The following is a 22,473-nucleotide window of genomic DNA, read 5'->3' on the forward strand; positions in this document are numbered from 1 at the left end:
TTGCACTAACCCTAACGCAGCTAACGTTTGAACCCTTTGGATATGGACCTTTTTCACAGCAAACATTTTGATTTGTCATAGTAGGAAAAGCACAGCTGAAATTGTTAACCTTAAAGATGGCTCAATTCCATCAAGCGTCCCAGTGAGCTATTTCATTGAGTCAGCATGCACAATACCAGGGCCTCTCCTAAGTGGAATGCAGCCATCATTAATGGTGTTGAATACACCTGTGCTTTTCCTAGTATGACATGTCAACATGTCTGCCGTGAAAAAAGGTCTATTATGCCTCAAACACACCGCCATGATCAAATTGAGCCATTATGACCACAAGTTTGACAGAACAGAGAACTATTCCCCTGGGGTAACAGCTCAGATAATGTTTAGCCAGATAATGTTAGTTCAGTTTGTGCTGATTCCAGCGGCCCATTTGGACAAAAGCGGTAGTGTTTTTACTACACTTGCTGTCGAAAAGGTATTTTCTTTGCGGTGCTGTATTACCCACTCTACATGTAGCTATTATCCTTATCGAGTGACGTTATCACTGTCACTGTGTCAAGAGCCAAAGTATTAAGAGTTTGTTGTAGCAACCAACGTAATAATAACTTCGATTTATATAGCTAGCGCATTTCATGAAACCCTACAGGGGGACACGGGAAAAGAAAACAGTAGCTAGGCCAACACAAACACGGACTAAAGGGAATAAAACGTCCGCGCTAAACAGAAGGGGGATGTAATTTAACCTAGGCTACTGGTGTACAACCACATCGCGCAATGAATCTAAAGTTATTTTATGAATGAAATAGACATATTACATACCTGAGGGGCAATTCGGGCTCGATTTTGATTAATTTACAATTCCCGTAATTATTTCCAGCTGTTGAAAGCCCGATGAGTGTGACTCGGGATTCGCCCGTTTCTTTCACTTTCCCTTTTAGCTAACTTTTAGCTAGTTGTTCTTCGTTTATTCCCTTTTTCTGTGATGGCCCTGTCCCAGTATCAGCTATAACTACAGCAAATAACTTCTAAACCTCTAAAATACAATTAAAGAAATCTCCTGCTACCTTTTACCTGCATACTCATTAACACAGGCTTTTCTGTTGTTAGCCTACACCGAAAGCTGTGACCCGTTCTCTTAATACATCCATGGTCAGAATGTGTGCTTTGTTAGCCCGTCTACCTTCGCGGGAAAAATCCTATGGAAAAATCGGACCCGGGCAAAGGCATCAATAAAAAACATATTATATGTCAATGATAAAAACCATAGGCTACAAAATAGCTGTTACAGGTCATTTATGATCATCAGATGGAAAATTGCTCAGTTTCAGAAACATTTTAAAGTTACATATCCTAGTTCTTTGAAGTTTTGGCAATGGGCCATATCAATTTAGCGTAAACTCAAGTCTAGTTATCCACTCATTGGTTATTCCAAATTAACAAAATAATGGCTGAATTTGAACACTAAAAACGATTCCTTCCTTGTTATCCATGTCCTAAAGTTCCATCTGTTCGAATTCCCACAATAATATCGGCCTGCATATCCCATTTTATTTTCATTATCAATTCATTTGTCAATTTCTTTTCAATTAGGCTAAGTGATCAATCATTTAGACCTTAAAATGTCAGAAAATAGTGAGATAAATGGCAATCACAAGTCCCCAGAGTGAGGTCTTCACAGATTTTGTTTGGTCCAAAACTTAAAGATATTCTGCTTCCAATGAAAGAAAACAGAGAAAAGTGGCAAATCCTCCCATAAGAGAAGCTGGAAGCAGAGAGCGTAGAGCTGAAACGATTAATCAATCCTCAAAATAGTTGCAGATTAATTTTCTAACAACTGACGAATATTAATTACCTAATTGTTTCTGATCTACATTATTCTATGTTGATTGAATTGATAGAAATACAATGAAATCTGCAAGTGTGCTTTAACAATTTGAGACAACTGTATCTAACCCACATAGTGCTGTTGATTTCGGTGACACCACCTTGCTCTAACCCCAGCAGCATGTGGACAGTCAGTGCCCTGATAGCAGTGCTGACCAAAGCTGTAGGAGTTCCTGTGTTGCTGATGTTGCTGCTGCAGATCACCTGCACCCAGGAGGCTTCATCAACCTCGTTCAGACACAGCACCCGAGAAAGAAGCAGCCCTCACTGGATGGTGTTGGAGAGCTGATGCTGCTGCTGGAGCTAAAGCTTAGGCTGTCAGAGTCACAGACACTATTTTATACATCCTGCCAGAGAGCCATGCATGAATATGTATGTCAGAGAGGCAGAAGTCATAACCTATGCAAGGTTTCATCATGCATAATGCAGCTGATCTACGCCTCTCCAGGATGTGGGTGTGCACAGGAGTGTACGCGCACACACATGCATGCGCGCGTCACACACACACACACACACACACACACACACACACACACACACACACACACGCACACACAATGCTCACAACTGTATTGTGATAAGGAGGTAAACAAACCCCAGAACCCCCAATGTCTCACATTTTCACACACTCACACCCAGAGCTCCCTGTGCCCAACCAGAGGCATAATACCTCCACATGTTCTTTTTCTTCTCTCACCCATCTCCGTCTTTGCAATTCTTTATCATGGTCAAATAATTTTCACACCATTTCCTCCTTATTGGTGATAGGAAACATGGTAAAGGTCAAAAGGATTCAACTTAAGAGAGACAAGACATGCACATCAGTCATGTGAACTGTCAAAAACTTCTCTCTCTCCTCTCTTCCAGTGTTTGCTATTTTGGAAACTGCTTCATTTCGACCCAGACTGTAACTCCTGCCGCCTCTCTGTCATTCATCCCTTCAGGTGATTTTGGGACAGAAAGTTGTGTTTTTGATAAGAGGATTGAAACGTGCGGGGAAACAGCAGCAGAGGAGGAAGTGGGAGGAGACGCACTGTAAGAAGGGGTGTGAATTGAATATTGGTGGTATGCAGGGGGAAGAAGATAGGTGTAAGCTTATGGATAATCCTCAGGGGTCTGGCATAAGTAGGTGGTTGGTGGGTGGAGAAGTAGGGGGGAAGGTTGTTGGGGTTACATCTAATCAACGAAGGGGCATCGCCGCTCCCCACCTACTGTCTTTCTTTACACCCTGTCCCCAACAATCTGCTCCCCGCCCCACCCCTAACACCCCCCCCCCCCCACCACCACCACCACCACCACCACCCCCGGCCTGTGCTGTGTCAGTAAAAAAAAAAAAAGTGTGCTACTTCAGCAGTCCCCTGGGACCTGCTCCCCCTTACATCAAAGCAGCCAGTTTCTCTCTTAATGTGAATATCAAATCTGTGGATCACAAGTCCCAGCACAGTCTGCATAAACTGCCCCTCCCCCAACCTTTAATTCTGCCTAGTGATGAGGGAGAGAGAGGGAGGGGAGTTACTGCCAGAGGAAGCAGTGAAGGGAGGGAGAGATGGAGATAGAGAGAGAGATCCAACAAAAACAACTACTTGCTTCAGAGATTTGACATTTGCTGAACGCACCCTCCTTCTGAAAATGTGCAGCCCCAGCATCCAATAAAATTTGGAGAAGGTCTGGCTCAATTTAGCAGTTCTTGCTGGGAAAAGAATGTCTCACTGTCGACGGTGTTCATTTGCATCTTTTTGTTGTTGTTAGTGTTGTTTAAATGATTAGTTCTTATTCATAATCTCGTTGGACGAATGGGAGAGCAGGAATGCCAGCGACAGAGCTGTGACATCCTATTGGTGAGCTGGGAAGTCCAATGAGCTCCGCTTCTCTGCTGTCACCTTGCCCACCATAAAGCAACAACATTAATAAAAATTTGTGTGCAAATTTTTATTTATTTTGTGATTTGTTAATTTCTGACGATTAACTGACATTTGTGTTGTTACATTATATATTTAACTGTTGTTTTTCAGAGTGAAAAGTGTAGGGGATTTGAGTCAAGTTGTTTGATTAGTCATCAGAACTTGATTTTTTATTTTTTTTAAATGGCAGTCTGTTCAAAGATATTTCATATTTTTGTTGGAGCACAGTTCCCTCATTTGAAATTAAAAGACTCAGAATCAAGTACTGCATAACCCATGAAAGGACAAAATTAGGAGCAAAATCACACAGCTTAGTATTTCTCATTTAACCCTCTTTAAGTTGTTTTTCTAAAATTAAATAATTCCAGGTTTGAGCTGGTAAAATGGTAAATGTAAGCCTGCGCCCTGCCTGAGTAATGATTGGCACCCCTGTGGACCACACTCTGTCACTGAGTAGTGCCTATAGCTCAGATTGCAGCTTTAATTGTGCAGCCTTGCAAAGGCAGCGCAGGGAATTGGACTGGGGAGGGAAGGAGGGGGGGATTTTGCATATTTCTATTTGTAGCGGGCGATCAGTGAGAGGACAAGAGTGTGCCAGGGTGAGGGATCACCTTATTGCTATACACACGTCAAATTCAAATTTAAGTCATATTGTTTGAATTTTACACAAATCTTTTTTTTTTCTTTAATAAATTATATATTACATTCAAAGTTAGGCCTACAGCAGGCCCGTATGTTAAAGTGGATTTTATTCACTGCTAATTAATCCGCAGCAAATACAGTCTGTGAATTTCAATTAAAATGATAGGTAGCAGAAAACACAGTTTTTGTTTTGAAACGTCCTATTAAAAATCACAATAAATCCTTTAATCAGGTATAATATTCGAAATTACTAAAGAAAAACCATAGGCATTGTGCTCTAATTGGTTAAATGTTACCCTTCACATCTTTTCAAAGATCCGTTCATTAGCCTACATCCTGATTGCCCCCTAAACCTGAATATTTCTGACATATTTAGCAAATGTTTTATATTCAAAATATATTTAACGAATCATGTAGGCCTTATTTAATATATGAGTGAACGTCCAGTTTAGTTTCTGCAGAAATAACATCCAAAATAGTGTCCAATATTTATCAACAAAACCAAGAGGGGTGTCCCCGTCACTTCCCCTCCTCCGCGCACCCGCCAACACACACACACACACACACACACACACACACACACACACACACACACACACACACACACACACACACAGAGAGAGAGACAGAGAAACACGAGCCGTGACGCACGCGCTGGCACACGCGCGAACACGTCTGCGGGGTCCAGGTGCGCTATTAGTGAGGAACATGACCGGGCAAGTCTATAATCTGCACCCACGCCCCTGGAGTTTCTGATTAGGTGAAATAAATTTGCGCATATTAATATGATTCCGCAAACCCCAGAGAAGCTCTGAAATCACATCTTTTAAGATGAATAATTGCTTTAAATCATTAGCAAACATTTTGAATTTATGAGAGCTGAGGAAAACACAACATGGACAACAAACACAGGCAGCACATATTTAACTAACTGCAAAACAGAGTTTGAAAACAATAATCCAATGTGAGAAAATGGCAGAAGTTAAAATGGCAAATGGAGCTAATGTCCTATTTGAATCACCTCGTTTGCATCGAGAACAGCCATATCCCTCTTTTCAGCCAATCCACCACAATCCTACATACCCCAGACTTTTTGCTAAATAAATGCACACTCTCTCAGGCCAAAACAATATGTAAACATTTCTCCAAACAGGCAGGCTACACAAAAGGCCTAGAAAATGCTCTCATGTGGAGATAGTGTTAAATGTCTGTTATTTTCGACGCAGATTTGTTCAGGATTATTATAATGCACTGTAATAGCAGAAGATCAACTTTGCAGTATGGTCAGGGATTTGCTGCATATACTGAACAAGAAAGAATCCATTTAAACAAATAAACCACCTTTTATATAAACAAAATTAAACAAAAGGAAAAACATGAGGAGACCAAATGAATTAAATAAGCAGGGCAAATCTGAATGCACCAATTATGGCCTTTATGAGGGAGGAGATCTATTAAACTAATAAGGCCGTTGTGGTAAAAAAAGGGGCCCTTTGATTTGCCATCCAATTTGAAATGGTAACAATTTGTCATCACACAGAAAAAGAATTAAAAACCCTAAAATTATCATCTTAAAAAATTGAGAGCATCTCTGTGCAATCGAGAGCTTGTGCCAAATAGTCCATGAAAACAGCTGTAATTAGCAAAGGCTACACAATGAGAGCATCAAGATATCAAAAATCACTATAATTCCCATTACAACTTTACAGGACTGTTACATTTTGAATGAATTTGTTCTACAATTGCTAATCAATTGCTATAATCGCAGCCCGATACATGTTTTCATTTCTCTCTCACCCTCCCTGTATTTGCACCTCATTCTCCCTATTCAGCCATTTTACATATTCATAACTGGAGTTGGTAATGCGAAAACAATCCGTGCTATCAGCACCGTCTGAGGCCGCTGCATAAAACCACAAAACACTTTAGGTAAAATAAACACTTTACACCTTTACTTTCACAATATTTCCAACAGTTCAGCTCCAGCAGGTTTATACATTTTAATTGAAAGAATCATTTTAATCAATTCCTCATCACAAGGCATCCGATGATACATCAAAGCACGAGCCACACATTGCATTCACCGCCATAAATCAATTAAGGTTTCGATGCATTATCACTTTTCATTCAACTTAAACACACTCCAGCACCCAGTGCACAGGAATTGAAATATTTCAAGCATTTCATTTTGACTTACCTTCTTGGAGAGAGTACAGCAGGAGTAAAGTTACAAGCCACATGCCATAAATAGCAGGTATATTTTTCAGGAATATTTGGCAATCCTGGCAAGTGTGAGGCGCGGTTTTTTGGCCAGGCGGGTCTCCGTGCTGGACTGGCGACTGTGCTCCCCGGAGGTCTCTCCAGCCCTGCTGCCCCGCTAAGCATGCAGGGGAAATGAGAAGCGCCTCAGCCCCGCCCATGTCCCCTCCTCTCCTCCCAAGACTACTGTGCATACAAATCCATCCTCCCTACACTAATCAAACACCACGGAACGATGGGTCACAGCAAAGCCGAGGGTTGATGTGAGCTGAACAGTGGATTTTGGTCCAGTTGTGTCCAAATTGCCAGTTTATGTGAGCGGTGGAGATGCGCAGACAGATCTGTTGGCACCTTGGAGAGCGCACCCACCTGTGCGCCCCTGATGACCGCGTTTCTTTGCGCAATATGGATGAAAAAAAAAAACACTCAGGCTGCTGCGAAGACTAAAAATGTATTGATGTATTTTCCTCTGAGTTTGGGCCTTAATCACAGAGACGTGGAGCTACACCACAGACTAATGACTGTTTTTCTTTGTCTTTCTCGGAGCCATGAAACGTGCGTAGACATTTGCGCACAGATATGCACTGCAGATAGAGAGGAGGAGAGAGAAAGAGAGTAGCGGGGTGTGGGTATGACACTTCCACACAGCAGGTGAATACCACAGCAGGTAAATTAAAACCAATTTTCAAAGGTTTCAGTGAATCTTTAAAGCATAGTGATCAACTTTCTACATTGCAATTCCCCCCTCCCCTGCTCTCTGTTGGCCTGATGTGAAAAGCTCCCCTGCATTATAGGACGGTAAATTGCAGGACACTCCCAGTTCATAGAATATTTAAAGTCCCTGTGAATGCCAGTGGCGCATCTGAGAAGTGACCCTCTGCTGCAACAACAGCACAACCTCCAAAGACCAGTAAAACAAAAATGATAAAATTATTTAATTGTGAAAAGGTGTTTAATTTTATTCAGTGTAATTTTGGGAGAAAAGTTGACTGATTGACAAACTGACAGAGAAAACATGTTTCTGCCACTGCTTTGTCTTTAATAAAATCTAGGTACTGGACATTATGTATGTTTTACATTTTAGTACACATCCTCAGACATATGGACACTCCACACAACTGATCCTAAATATGTGGACTGAATTAGATTTGATTAGAGGGAGACTTTCATTTCAGAATTAACAGAAATGATCAAATTAACAATGTGTATTTTATTAGTTTACATTTAGTTCATTAACTTCAAGTTATGCAGTGAAACTATTTCAAATTCCTTTTATGTGCATCATTTCTCTGTCCACAAGTCAAATAAAGCTCAGGCTCTCATGGGTGTAAAAGTTTTCTCCCGACATTTAAGAACACATAAACATCCCTAGCCTCACAGAAATCAATGAAGTAGACATCCAGACGTGTATTTGACGCCCATGGGTCAGAGGTGTCACATTGAAAACTTGGTCTTTAAACTTAAACAACTTCAAGAAAAGGTCAGCATCACCTCCTCTCCTCTCCTCTCAGTGCTGCGGTCTGATCTGACCAGAAGTTTGAGCCTCTGACTCCACAGTCACTGCTGACATCTGCTGGTTAGACTCACACATGCAAGTGATCATTTTATGTTATGCGACCTTGTAGATAGATTTAGATGTAAATTATTGTTTGTGGCACTTTGTATTAGTAATTTTTCTTTTTTCCCCCTTACTTCTCAAAATAATATATATTTTTGAAAATAAGTATCAAACCTTGAACTTTGAACCTTAAAAATAGCACTTGAAGATGTCGTATGTGAAGGCTAACTGCACTAATAATAAAAAAATACAATAGGCTTGAATTCTGATGTGAATATTTCCTTTTTTTATGCCATTTTAATAGGAATAGGAAGGGGCATCTGCAGTGAACATAACAGGCATTCTGGTACATCATTGATAGATGCAACATCCTTGCTGGTTGAAACTAATCCCCCAAATGTACATTTTATTTTTGCATATTTATTTGTGCAAAATCCCTTTACTGAAACATAACAATTCCAACCAATGATATTATGACATCTGAACAATCCCTCACTCCAACCCTTCACATTTCAGAGGGGTGTAGTCAGTGTTGTGGCCTATGGAAATAAAATGAAGGTAAGATCACTTAAAATAGTAATGTGCCTGAAAAGGCTGAGCCCGGGTGCTGTTAATTTATTGATAAGATTATGGGTTAATCTCCCTACCTTTCCACTATGTGTTTTTGGAGAGATTAAAGAGGTATTCCTATGATTAAGTTTTGCACAATAAAAAAAAGATTGGGAAAAATTGACAGCATCGGCAGAGATATTCTGACTTCTAGTCCCTTGTGCGGATCATGGTTCAAAATCACTAGATCCTACACGTCCCATATTGCAATTTGATAATGTAATACACATTTCCTGAATGCAAATCCCATGTCTATTAAGCTCTATGAAGATTGTAATGCAGGCTTTCCATTAAATGTTTGTTGCCTCTAAGCCCAAAATCAGATGATCCTGGTGACATCATAAGCGGGCATTTTCTCAAACTTGACAAAAAGAGTGTCCCTTAGGAATATATTGTAGGGACATTTGCTCTGTTGTGCAGGTTCACCTGCGTAGTCGTCTGTTTTCATTGTTCTTCCTCGGCCCAACAGGAGGCAGTGCCGTCAAAGATCTAGTGTTGTAATCCATACATAAACAGCATGACAGGATGGATTTTATTCAAAACTTTATTAGATTTCTTGTTTCTATAATAAAGACATTAAGAGCTGATATGCACGGATGAGAGGTTGAAAATGGAGACATCATTTGAGGGCGAGCCAGAGCATTAAAGCTGTACAGTAGGCTATATGTGTGTGCAGAGAGTAGCGGTGGAGCGTGACTTGGTGAGTCTATATGCTCTGCAGGATCTGATCAAGTACAGGGGCTCCAGTCCACTCCAAGCTTCTCTCTGGGTGTTCCCCATTCACCCTGCATCCCATCACCACAACTCCCTGATCTTCTACTCTTGTATTGCTCACAGAAATGGTCACTTCTGTTATGATTTGCATAGAGTTGCTTGTCATCATAAGGCCCTCACTGACGCAATCTCAACATTACCCAAAAGATATGTTTTCTCAATTAATTGATTCATTGAGAAGGCAATCCCTTTTCATATCAAAAACCAAGTCTAATTAGACAACAGCTGACAGAGATTAGACACTCAGAGAAAACCCACTCTTCAACAGTTAAATCAAATTATTGCTATTCTATTGTTTGATGGTCGATCCTGCAAAACGCTGCCTTCATGTTTCCAAAGTCACAGCAACAGCCCAAATGTTAAGACCTGATTTCTTGACAATTCATAGTCCTGCACCAGGGGGGATCTTCTCTTTTAAGTCAAAATAGAATATGGTAAACACACATATGAATATACCCATAATATTTCTTGCATCTTGTGTACCTGCAATATCTTTCGCTAAGATCCCACGAAAGGGGATGATGAAGTCACCACAGCTTTGTCAGCAAGCAGCTTTTTGCCTTTCTGTCAGTCTTATCAAATATCTTTTTTCATAACCAATAACCCATTGGTTTATATACTTAAAGGAATAGTTTGACGTTTTGGTTAGCATGATGGTTAGATTAGCTTAGCAAAAAGACATTGTGCAGTTGCCAGGCAACCATGAGAACACAGGAAGCCAGAAAACTGTCCATCCCTTCCGTTAAACTACAATTAGTCATTTTTATACTTCAGATTAAACAAACGAGATACTTTAATTAGTGAGCTATAGAGGTGTTGCTAGGCAGATTTTGTTTCCTTTGGAAAGAGCCAGGTGAGCTGCTTCCCCATTTCCAGTCATTATGCTATGCTAAGCTAAGCAGCTGGTCGATGTAGCTTTATATTGACCAGACAGACACGAAAGTATCTGTCAAACTCTCGGCAAGAAGCCACAAGGCATACTTTCCGAAAATGTCAAAACTATTGCTTTAAGATTGATCCCTCTCCATCTAATGCTGTTCCAATAGGACATACATCACATTGAGTAACTTACATAATTTCATGGAACCTCAAAGAAATTTAGCACCCTGAATATTTTCTCATGTGTGCTGTTTGGTTTCTCTTCTCACTTGGATGATCAATGTGAAAAACCGACACTGATTTGCATTGTGCATACACAAAAATATGTTTTTTAACAACAACACATCCCCTTCATAATATTGCTTCAAGCCAGTGACTAAAGACTGGAGTCACTTTAATGTGGAGGCACATTATTATTACAGTGAGCTTCAGAAACCACCAGAAACTCACACTTCACTGTACAGTACGCTCAGCTAACACCTGCTGCGACTGGGGAGGTACGTTTATATCCGACCTGACTCAGTGCTTACCCACATCTGTCCCACTCTCCAGAGGTATTTCTTTTTAAAGCCAGACATTCATTGTCTTGAATGTGCAACAGAAGTAAATTGTAAATGCAGTTGTTTTGAGTGTGATGCAGATACATTCATGTCCGGATATGATGCTCAATAGGAATCATCCCTGTTTGGCAGTCAGTGGGCTACACTGACAGCCTCACTTTATCTCCTGCTTGAAAAGATACTTGAACTACAGCCCCCATACTCAGCATGTCTGAAACTTGATCCCATGATCATTTAGAGTATGCATTTATGGGTCATTTACTGTATGCATGGGTAGGACAACCAGGTTTTTCTTTTTCACTGCAGTGCAGCTGGTAAAGATGATTTATTGCAAATAGTAAAACACTGACTGAATTGATGTTTGTCAGTGTTTAGGAAAAACAAGCCATTTCCACAAAGAGTCACATACTAAGCAAATATGTTGAGTCTGATCCAGGCATACAGTATCCAGGGCCACATCACCAAATAGTGCTTAGTCTAAGCAAGGGTTAGCACAATGAAATTAGCATGGCATAAAATGGGATTTACAGCTAACCTCAGAGCTGACTACCAATGTTAGTATATTGGAACATGTTTTTTTTCTCCAAAAAGTATGTATTTCTGTTTTCAAGCATTGTGTCTAAAATCTGGCCCATGTTGCACATGCTTAAAATGCATTGGTTATTGTTTTAAAAGCAGCAACATCAGAGGGTCATTCATTCATTTTCTAGGGAGTGGGTGGGGGTGGGGGGGCGGGGGGTGTTTAAGGGGATTGTCTATCAAGTCAGTTTAGAAGCTTGTTGTATTATTACGGTTGCTGAGCTTTATAAACTGTTTTGCAATATGTAGTTGTCCTCGGTGGCAGAGGAGCATAAGCACTAACAGGCACCTGTGTTTTATATCAAGCAAAGAGAAGGTACAAGATGAAGAGCTGGGCTGAATCCTACAATATTCTGTCAGTACCATTTGAGTTAGCACTAATTAAAGCACCCATTCTTTTACTACAGTTGTTTGAATACATCAGAAGGAGTTTTGTGGAAAGCAGCCACAAATTGATCAGTAGATAAGTGAGATAGAACATTTGATTTTGATGTAGTTAGACCAGATTATCGAAGATATACTGTGAATTTGGTGTTAGGATTCAGCCCACCTCTAACTACATTACATTATTTCCTGTCTCAAGCACGTAAACCAAAAAGTTTTTGTTTTGACTTCGGATGAAAAACAGTCAAAGTTTACTTTTTTTTTTTTTTATGTATTCTGGCTGTGGCCACAAATAATTACTGATATATCATGGCTACCCAGCACTTTAAACAGAGCATGACAGTGCAAATTGATAAACTGTTTTTTGTGACACCCACACACACACACACACACACACACACACACACACACACACACACACACACACACACACACACACACACACACACACACACACACACATCCCCATAATTTAATAAAATGTGCACATAATTTTGGTTTTAATGTAATGAGTTCAAAAAGAAACCATCTACCAGAGACACTTAGCTTACTGCTCCTTCACAAGCATGCTTCCACTTAGCTTCCACTCACTGCATAATACCTGTAAACACACATGGCCACATATCATTTTAAATGGGGTCTTTCTTCTTAACATTCAGTTTGTTTACTTGCTTGGTGCAGATGTATCAGATGATGACTACTAGTGTGAATCATTACATTGACAAAATATCCACCAATAAATCAACAAATCTTATCCAAATTGCACCTTTATATTATACAGAGCCTGCTGAAACCGTGAGGAATCGATCAGTTGAAAGGGTTCCAGACTGCGTCATGTTTTCTTCCTTCCTGTTGTAAAACTACCTTTAATGTTACGTTTCCTTCACTGCTGTTGACAGAGCAGGGTGCTTACTTCCACTATCTATAATGCATTGTCAATCCCACAGTCTAACCAGAGACAATTTGAGAACAATGTTGTCCATAGAAACCTGGACTTTTTTTTTTTTTGGACTTGATATTCCTGCTCTGTGTGGCATCAGGACACATTTCATTAAGCAAAAGCACACACTAGCTTTACATGACAAATGTTTAACTGATTTCAGACCCAGTTACTGGCCACACCCCCCAAAAAAAGATAACACCTTTTAATGCTTTTTTTTGTGTTACCAATGTGGGCAAAGGAGGAAGATGTATGGGATAGCAGATGGGAGGTAGGATGTAAATATTATAAGATTAAGACTAAATAAATCAAGTGAAAGTGTCTCTGGTAGGTGCAATTATCCTTTAGATGTAAATTATTAAACTATAAGCACATTTTAAATAATTATGTGTGCACTGATTTGCATATTCCTTAGTTGAATATCATCTGCACATTAGTATTCCGTGCACATGTATATATTCCCTTTTGAAGGTCACAGCCAGGCCGTTTTTAGGATCCCAACTTGAACATAATGAATTTGCTTGTGTGTGTGTGTGCAAACACGTGCATATACAAATATATGCAAAGAAGGTACATAAATATGAGTACTCATATTGTTTTATATACGTGCACTTTCTCATTTCTTTTTTGGTGTTGGTTTTGAATCCGCTTTAGATCCTGAGAGGCCATTTTCTGTGTTGTCGATCCCTGATGAAGTTACAAGGCACTCCTTACTGCAGTGGTGATGGAGGAAAAAGAAGAAGACAAAGTTAGAACTGCAAAAGGTACGGCAGCTTTAAGAAACATCTCAAGCTTGCTCCATTTGAAATATATTCCAGCATGTACAGTCTGCTGACAAGCACCAACAATGTACTCTTGATGAAACAGTATGAAATGGTTGCATTGCTGGTAAATATCCAGGTGGTTTCGAAAACTCACTTTTTCTCTTCAAGCCTGGCAAGAACATAGAGAGTGAAGTTCTTGAGCAACATGAAGCCCATTAATGCTGCGATGCCTCCGCCCACAGCTGAGGCGATCAGGATGGTCAGCGTGTTGTCCACCACCCTCACTGCAGACATTACAGTCATAAAAAAAACAAACACCAAAGGAATGATAATGTAAATACAATCTACATATCATCAGTTTAAGGAGAGGTTCCAGAAAATGTTTTTTTTTTTTTTACAACTTTTATGCTGTTAAAAAGCTTTCTAATACAAGAAGTTGGCGTCTCCACAAGAGATTTGAGCTGTAGTGTGGCCGCGGCTGCAGCCATCTCCTTTTCCTGACACACCAAAACATAAATTTAAAATATATACAGAATGATGGGGAGTTCATCTCTTTTGATCTTTTAGGCCCCATTTTCACCTGGTTTTAAAATCTGTCCTGAGTGATCCGATCACAAGTGGACTGCTCTAAGCACAGAATGCACCCAGGACCCATTGAGATCACACATTCTTTTAGCAGTATGTACGCGTATGTGTCCTGGGCCACATTAAGGACCGCCTACTCAACTGTGAGCGGAACTACGTACTATATTTCTCATGTCACAGAAACAACTGAGTGAATCGTGTGTTTTGAACGTTATTATCATACTGTTGGTGATGTGTCAGTGTTTTTGTTCCTGTGCTGCCTGCTCTTTAGTATGCACATTATGGGGCTATAAAGCAAGCCCCAATGAGTTGTCCAACATTTGTGATTGGCCAATAATATACAGTATGTCAGGGCACATAGTTCAATTAGTAATATATATATAGGGATGTGTTGTCAGATTGGGCAGTTTTCCACATAATTTGGCTCATTTGTTGCTGAAAGTTGCAGAATTTGTTGTGTGCAGGTAGATGAATAATGGGCTGGTTTAACCCTCTGAGGTCCAAGGGCATTTTTAGATATCTTCTCTTCTTCTACTTTTAAGGGTGTTTGCATATAACTGATCTCCATGTGTTTTATATCAAAATGTCCAGAACAAACTCTTTAGCTTTATGTATAGTGACACCCAAAATTGTTCCAGAGCATTGTATAAAGAGATCATTTGGCCCTAAAGAGGAAATATTTCTCAAATCTCTTGTGAAAAACCTACACTCAAATGTTTTGGTGCTTGAAATGAGTTTACAAAAATCTTGGGTTCATAAATATAGCATAATATATGAAGAAAATAGTAAATAAATGTCTAAAATGAAATTTTGTAATATTGCTTTTTGAGTAGGAGTATTGTCAAACATCGTTTGGACTCGCCAGTGCGTCTTTTGTCCTCAGAGGGTTAAGATAATTTGGGCAGGTGTTTAAACTGCATATAAATCAAAAGAACTAATAAAAATACCATTTCACCTTAAGACCCCATTTATATGTATAATGAAAGGAAAATAAACCAGACCCATCCATCACAAATTTGAGCACACATTACAGCATAGATCTTGACCACTCACACTCGTCCACCACAATGAGGGTGAAGATGGTACTGTGGTTTCTGCCCTTTTCTTTGGGGTTGCGTCCAAAACAAGTGTACTGGCCTCCGTCCTCGAAGGTGATGTTCCACAGCAAGATGGAGACGTTGTTGTTATGATTCTTCCCCACAAACTCCACCCGCTCTCGATATATATTCACATGTGGCACCGCCGTCTCTGACGCTATCACTGAATCACACACCTGATAAGACCAACAAGCTGTCAATCATCCAAAACTACCAAAGAAGTTACCTGGATATGGATCTTTCTCTCGAAAAAAGAGTTCTTACCTTCTGCATGGTGCCATTGTCATTGAATTGCCAGTTGAAGTAGAGGTCCTCGATGCCGATACAGCTGGCGTATGTACAAGGCAACATGACCGTGCTGCCATTCACTGCTTGGAGGAAGGGAATCTTCCCTACAGACATTTCAAGGGCCTGAACAGACCACAGGCCTGAGGAGGAAGAGGAATAGAAAACATAAGGCAAGACAGGACAGGGTACAAATCAACTTTACAGTGCAGCAATGTTGTGTGCACACAAAGTCTGCTTAAAAGCAATAGTTCAACATTTTGTGAAATGCGCCTGTTCGCTTTCTTGCTGAGAATTAGATGAGAAGATTGATACCACACTCTATGAGGGTATCTGCACCAATCTTCTCTCTGAATCTACATCTTCTCAAACTCTGCAAGTAAGCAAACATATTCCCAAAATGTTGAACTATTCCTCAAAATCAGTAGATCCCTAGATAACCAAACCACATAATTAATCTTGCTGACATTTAATGCATTACTTCTGTTCATTCTATCAAAAAATAGATATAGATTGTCATAAATCCTGTAACCTCAACCCTTATTTTTTGTGCTGGTAGAATAATGACTGACTACTGATTAGTTTTCTCTTTCTTTCTTCGCAAGATATTCTACATAAGCCATTCACAATGCTCTAATATGTGCACCTTGGACTCGTTTTTTGGTCACATCACAAAACAAGCTGGTCTGCTCGCCCAGTTACATGATCGACGAGAGTAGGTTCATGGACAGTGACAGTAAATATGCCTCATAAATAACAAAACACTGGAATACAAGATTTAAAAGATCTTTTATGTGAGATTAATCTAATTAAGTCACCTGATTATGCAAATATTTTAGACCATTTTTTTAAAATTATTCTAAGTAAACATACTGGCTACAACTAAATGGGCATACATCATAGATTATTTTTTCCATTGAACATTTTAAAACAAGTTAAATCCTCATGATCTTAAGAACACACATATGAAATATGTCTATTATTGGCACTTGACTGGTCAAACCCTCAGTAACATGACACCACTACGTCCTTGCTGTGACATTACTGCAAATAACAGAGGATGCAATCTGCTGAGCCTCTTGTAAGAACTGTAACACAACAGTCACACAGCATCAGGCAGTCCCAGTCAGGCCCTGAACACCAGTTAATGTTAATGTGGCTGATTAGACCTCTTCCAAGATGGAATATTTTATTTCCCACTATGGCCACGCCAAGACTCGCCCTTCAATAGCTACTATTGACCAGGCGTCCATTCTTACGCAAGGCAACGTAACCTGATTTGTACAGGTCCTATCCCCTGACCAATCGGCTATCCTAACCTTAACCACTCGAGGGGAAATGCCTAACCCCAACCAATCAAGCTGCTTCGGGTGTCTGGCGTGGCCATAGTGGGATTCGTAATTTTGCTTTCAGGACTGTGTTGGTGTGGTTAGACTGAGTGATTGAAATCTTCTTGTTAGTGTTGTTGCACCTGTTAGGGCAGGGCAATGACAGCTTTATCATCCTTCATTGGTAGAAAGAATTTGTGACCTATTAAGTTCCCATTAGAGCTCAGGCCCACCTTCAACCTGAGCAGTCTAATCAGCCAGAATAACTGAAAACACCTGTGTGGGTGTTCAGAGGCTTTGAATCTCACTGTCTTAATTATTGTTTGTCTTTTCCTATTTTACTCATCATAGACTTAGCAGGTATTTCACCTAACCATTTAGCTTTTGTGATCAGTATATCAGTATATACAGTATATCATTCCAGCAGGTCAAGAACAGACTGTATTGTAGCTCTGTTCTCTCCCTCTTTTACACCATTAAACCTCCTTGTGCTTAATGCTTCCATCTAGTGTGTGAGGTGTAAACTACATGCCCGCAAAGTGCTAGTACACATATGCAGAGGTTACAGAGAGAAAACACAACACTGACACCTGAATAAGATGGATGGTTTCAGAGGGTGCTGTATTTTCTGCACTGCATCTAACATTCCCAAGATTCTGCCCTCTGTTTCGCGCACACCGTGTTACACTTTGTTTAGAACACAGTCAAGGTCAATGTCTGACAAGCACTAATGCAGCAAATAGGACTAACATTGCTAAGGACAGCAGATACGGCTTCGCACAGCGAAAGGAGGCATACAGTATGTGGGAATGTTATTGATTAATTCTCATCTCACCCTTGCTATCTCACAAAACTCACTCTCTCCAATCTTTTTGCTCAGCTGGTCCAATGCAGCACAGTGAGCTTGCAAAAAGAGTAAGAAACAGTGACGAGAGAGCAACAGCATGACCCCTCCCGTCTCTTTCCTCGTGCACATTGTGTCACTCTGGCTTTATTTATCTAAGCTTTTACAATATTTTGGTAGTATTCAATTTTCCTTCTTTCCATGTGTCCCTTTGTGTTCTTAAAATCTGTGTTTTCCATAAGAGTATCCTGTTTCTACCAAGCTGCTGACAAGAGACCAAGAACAAAACAAGTAAAATAGCATGTTAAAGCATCTGTTCTTCTTTCAAGAACCTTGATCTCCTTGTGTTTAGTCTCTGACAACATTTAAATATTACTCCAACCTTACTACTACTACTTAAACCAGTAGCCTCCTGCCCACTGTCTCTCTCTCTTTTTTAATTTTTTTATTTCATATTGAGGTTTCTAGTTTTGTTTTGCAAGGTGCTTCAGATAGAAGTAGAACAGCTCCAGATGCTCCAGTTCCTAGCCTACATATGTCATCTTTAGAGAAACTGTTTTTTTTGTTTTTTTTAATGCATGCACATATGCTCTCCACATCATTTCTAAAATATCTTGTACATCCAAATAACAAAAGAATATAGCCCGACCAATACTGGATTTTAGTAGCCAATACTAAACTCAATATTTAGGAGCTTAAAAAAATCTGATAACGATTTATGGGCTTGATGGCTGATAATCATGTTTTTTAAACATAATATACCAGAAAATGTTGATACGGATCCCTTTTTATAATTATTATTTTTTTTTTTATTGTGATCAAGATACATACTGAACAGGACGTTTTGCAGTTGAAAAATCAACTTGTCAATGCCCTCTGGATCAACGATGTAATGGTGATCACTGTTTCTAAATTGCCTCTCACCTACTTTAGTATTTCGGTACTGCAATTTCTTGTTACTTATCGGCTGACATTTACACCAGTACAGATATACCTACAATAAGCTTTATTGTAGTCTAGCTCTACAATAAACCACCAGCTATTATAAAATGCAATGGTTGACCACACATGAATGGCACTAGATAGCATTTCTTTAGATTTTAAGACTGGTATTTTAAATTTAAGAAGGGACAAGAATCCATGCTATTCATGAGAGGTCAAAGGTGTGAAAAGAGACAAACTGGTTTCAATGGTTGGGATGTCGAAAAACAACACAAGGTGTCTCGTAGAGTGGAACACAATTCAAAATGAACATGAACAGGGTATTGGAAACCAAAATGCAGAAACATAAAATTACTACAGCACTGTATCTGCTGCTTAACACATGTAATGTACAATGAGGTACCTTCTTAACCACATCATACAGAAGAAATATGATGGTTTATCCACGATAAAGCAAAAAATGATGCTTAGATGAAACTGCTGTAGCATCTTTCTCTCTGCTACTAGGCCACCTGCATCTGCTGGTTAAGTCTACCGTGTGGTTTTGGCTATAGGAGGTCAAAATGTTTTTTGTTCATTCTAAATAAAGACAACACCTGTGAGCAAGAAATACCCATTCTTGATCTGAAAACAACATTAAAATGTTTACTCGGCAACACAATTCCACTGTCAAGACAGTTTATGTATGTAAATGGGAGATGAATATTTTAAATGGATTGAGAATTATTATAATCGATTTTATTAGACTGGGGATGTTTTAAGCCTACAGTTCCTACACATAATGTCAGAGACCATTTTCTCATGGATGGCTCATCTTTTAATGCGTGCTTGCTGTACTTTTGCTGCACTGATGCTCCACACCCATCAGCAGGTTAAAAAAAATTCCAAGATGTACTACAAGTAATGAATGTAGGAACAATGTTAGAAATGGTATTACACATGCATATATTGACCATCATATTAACAGATATTATTTACTCAAAATAGTTAGTTGTCAGATAATGGCTAATGCATGATAAATGCAGAATGGCAACATCTATGCCAGTCTACAAGATATATAAATGTCAACTATGACTGAAATTGGATTATAATGGGATGCTTTTTTGTTATTGGAGATGTCGGGTTGGCATCTCAGGCAAAACAAAATCCAATATTCACACCTGACACTATATCAAAACACCATAACACACATGGTACACTATCACCACTGTCAGTCTCAGATCTGCGTGTGAATTTACTTGAGACAACACTGTCAGATCTGGAGACCCACTGTGATGTTACTGTACGGTCACTGCAAAAGTACTCATTGTTAATATCAGGGGTTGATGACTTAAATGAAATTGAAATGAAAACACTGCTCCACTTCTCCGATTGACTGCTGCACTATTACTGCAGATTCACCTCTTGTCCGGCACAATATGCTGTGAATGGCAGGGCCTCCTCTAGAGTGCCTACAGTCTGACACAGCTTTCTTATCACAAGGGCCGCTATTCTGCTGACATTTGCTTTTGATGACAGACAATCCCAATCCAAACCAATATGCATCACAGATAACGCCAAACTGTTTGATTGCAACAACTTTCGTCCAAATACTTTATCTTCATAGTCCTGTTTCTAGGCAGAACCAGCAGCACATTTTGCTCATGAGGTGAAAAGCGCAACCTCCAGAAAACAACTACTGCAATAATCAAGCAAACTAGTCATGTCACCAAAGTCAATAACCTTCTGTGAAACCTACTGTATCAACACATGCCCTAAATACAATTGCAGACAACACCTACGTAGCTCAGAAGCTGATGAAGGTCAATGTTAGATATTGGAAAGCCACAGCATCATTGCTCTGCATAATAACACAAACACAGACACTGATATTGGCACACGCTTTTGGTATTTATTAAGGAGTGAGAAAAAAACAAAAAACAAGTGTGAAGTTTTCCAAAAAAGAGAGATTAGGAGGCACAGTGCACATCAGCTGTGGCATAACAATCACAGAGCAACTAAAGAGAGGTGACGTAAAGTGAGAGCCAGACATTACCAAGCAACATAGAGAAGATCAGGCCGACGGCTGTGTGTGGAGGGCCCAGCCTCGGGAATTCAACCCCAACCCACTGGACCTCCATGGCAGCCAGATCTGCTCCAAAACAAATACTGCTGCAGGATCCAGCAGGCTCCAGATAGCTCGTATAATATCCTTTAGTACAACTTGGCCTCTGGGGTTTACTGGATTAAATCTGGAAGGTGCTGTCTGGGTGTCTGGACCCCAAACGAGGCACGACCCACTCGTGCTCCTTCACTAGTCCCGGGGGTACGAAGCCTGCTCGCCAACCCTCACAGCACTCCTGTTGAAGAAACTGTAGGTTAGACAGAGGGCAAATGAGGGGAAGGGAGAAGAAACACAGAAAGAGAGAAGGGAAGAATAAAAAAGTTAATCAACTGAAATCTTAAAATAGGACATTAAGTCCCTATATAAGAAAAGACAGTAAAAGTTTATTCTTTTATTTTACAAATATCATGTGTGATTGCATGTTTCCTGAGCCTATGTCTAATGTTAAAAGGGGTAAAGCTAAAGGAAAAAATTATAACATGCACATTTCAAGTTTTGTCATGCCTACCTGCTCGTGCAGCCGGTGTTCACTCAGACGCCAGCAGGCTGCCTGCACAGCTGAGTCAGTGTGGACAGGACAGTAACGGAGTGGCAAACACTGCGCACAGTCAGGGTTCACTCAAGGAGAATCCACCAGCCAGCACTTTCACTGCAGAGCCGGCAACGTTGCAGCGCCAGCCAGGATGAGAGACAATTAGAGAGGAGAGGGGGAGACAATCAGAAAGACAGACAGAAACGCAGAGAGACTGACGGACAGGAGGAAAAGCCGCTGCTCTCATTCCTTCTCAGCAGAGCACCAATGACGCTGACACTTCTCCCTGCCCGTCCCTCCGGCTACCTCACAACTTTTCCCTGTCCTCTCCGTTGGCTGCATGCCACCTCTCTCTCTCTCTCTCTCTCTCTGTCTCTCTCTCTCTCTCCCCTCATCTCTCCGTCCCTCCTCCCTCACCTGCCCCGATATCCCACGTATTTTCTTTCTCTCCTCCATCACCCCCCATTCACTCCTCCTCTCTCTGCTCCCCTCCCTGCCTCACCCTCCTCCCCATCTCCTGGCTCGGGGTGTGTATGCAGACTCAGGCACTTTTGTCAGAGTGTTTGTGAAGATCAGAGAAAAGTTCTGCAGTGCAGGTTAAGGAGGAGGTTGTGTAATGCATCCCCAGGGCTGGACCAGACAAACAGTCCCATATCCAAATGATCCATTCATAAAAAGACATGTTCTTTCACTGACAACGTCACCTTTAAAGTATCAAACTCAGCATCACAGAAGTACAATAGTTACTCTCTATCATCTATCCTATCTCTATACTAACAAAATATGAAATGTCTGAGCTTTTAGCTGGAATTGGACTTTGAAAATGTTTCCACGTTTCTATATCCTTCCCCAGATGGACTGAGTAACATTTTTCTATGACTCTCCTCTCCTCCTTTCCTGAAAGGCAGGCTCCTGCCGGTACTCATATTCCCCTGGCTCAGGATAATCAACATCCACAGCCACCGGTGATGTGTGTTTGTCTCCCATTCAATGCCTAGAAGGTCAAACTATCTTGTATATCATGAG

The 22,473-nt window shown here is 40.3% G+C and overlaps 2 protein-coding genes across 5 annotated transcripts in view; both read right to left on the minus strand.

Moving 5' to 3' along the window:
- The window catches only part of LOC120543934 (Down syndrome cell adhesion molecule-like protein 1 homolog), a 55,797-nt gene extending 48,953 nt beyond the window's left edge, over window positions 1-6,844 (minus strand). For 2 of the 3 annotated variants that reach the window (XM_039777360.1, XM_039777361.1), the window contains exon 1: window positions 6,622-6,761. In XM_039777360.1, coding sequence (XP_039633294.1) covers window positions 6,622-6,664 — 43 coding nt within the window. In that variant the 5' untranslated portion in view covers window positions 6,665-6,761. Of the gene's footprint in view, window positions 1-6,621 lie in introns of all 3 variants that reach the window. The other variant, XM_039777359.1, reaches the window with a different exon arrangement.
- A 2,536-nt stretch (window positions 6,845-9,380) lies between these two features.
- scn4bb (sodium channel, voltage-gated, type IV, beta b) lies at window positions 9,381-21,788 on the minus strand. 2 transcript variants are annotated; one of them, XM_039777363.1, is made up of 6 exons: window positions 21,424-21,788; window positions 20,847-21,150; window positions 15,677-15,840; window positions 15,369-15,588; window positions 13,885-14,014; window positions 9,381-13,679 (listed from the first exon to the last, which is right to left on the minus strand). In XM_039777363.1, the coding sequence occupies exons 2-6, from the start codon at window positions 20,929-20,931 to the stop codon at window positions 13,583-13,585; spliced, it is 696 nt and encodes a 231-aa protein (XP_039633297.1). In that variant the 5' UTR covers window positions 20,932-21,150; window positions 21,424-21,788; the 3' UTR covers window positions 9,381-13,582. The 2 variants fall into 2 exon arrangements, with proteins under 2 accessions (XP_039633297.1, XP_039633296.1); XM_039777362.1 differs by having other exon boundaries at window positions 20,847-21,162.
- Window positions 21,789-22,473: the final 685 nt, after the last annotated feature.

Source organism: Perca fluviatilis, chromosome 16 (assembly GCF_010015445.1).
Source record: "Perca fluviatilis chromosome 16, GENO_Pfluv_1.0, whole genome shotgun sequence".
Taxonomy (NCBI): Eukaryota; Metazoa; Chordata; class Actinopteri; order Perciformes; family Percidae; genus Perca; species Perca fluviatilis.

Bases quoted from the DNA above. Each gene is read 5' to 3' on its own strand.
- scn4bb (XM_039777363.1), bottom strand. From the start codon at position 20,931: ATGGAGGTCCAGTGGGTTGGGGTTGAATTCCCGAGGCTGGGCCCTCCA. The intron at 14,015-15,368 runs GTGAGTGGTCAA...TAATGTCTGCAG, and splicing joins CCTCATTGTGGTGGACGAGT to TGAGGGTGGTGGACAACACG. The intron at 13,680-13,884 runs GTGAGTTTTCGA...TCACCACTGCAG, and splicing joins GCCAGGCTTGAAGAGAAAAA to TAAGGAGTGCCTTGTAACTT.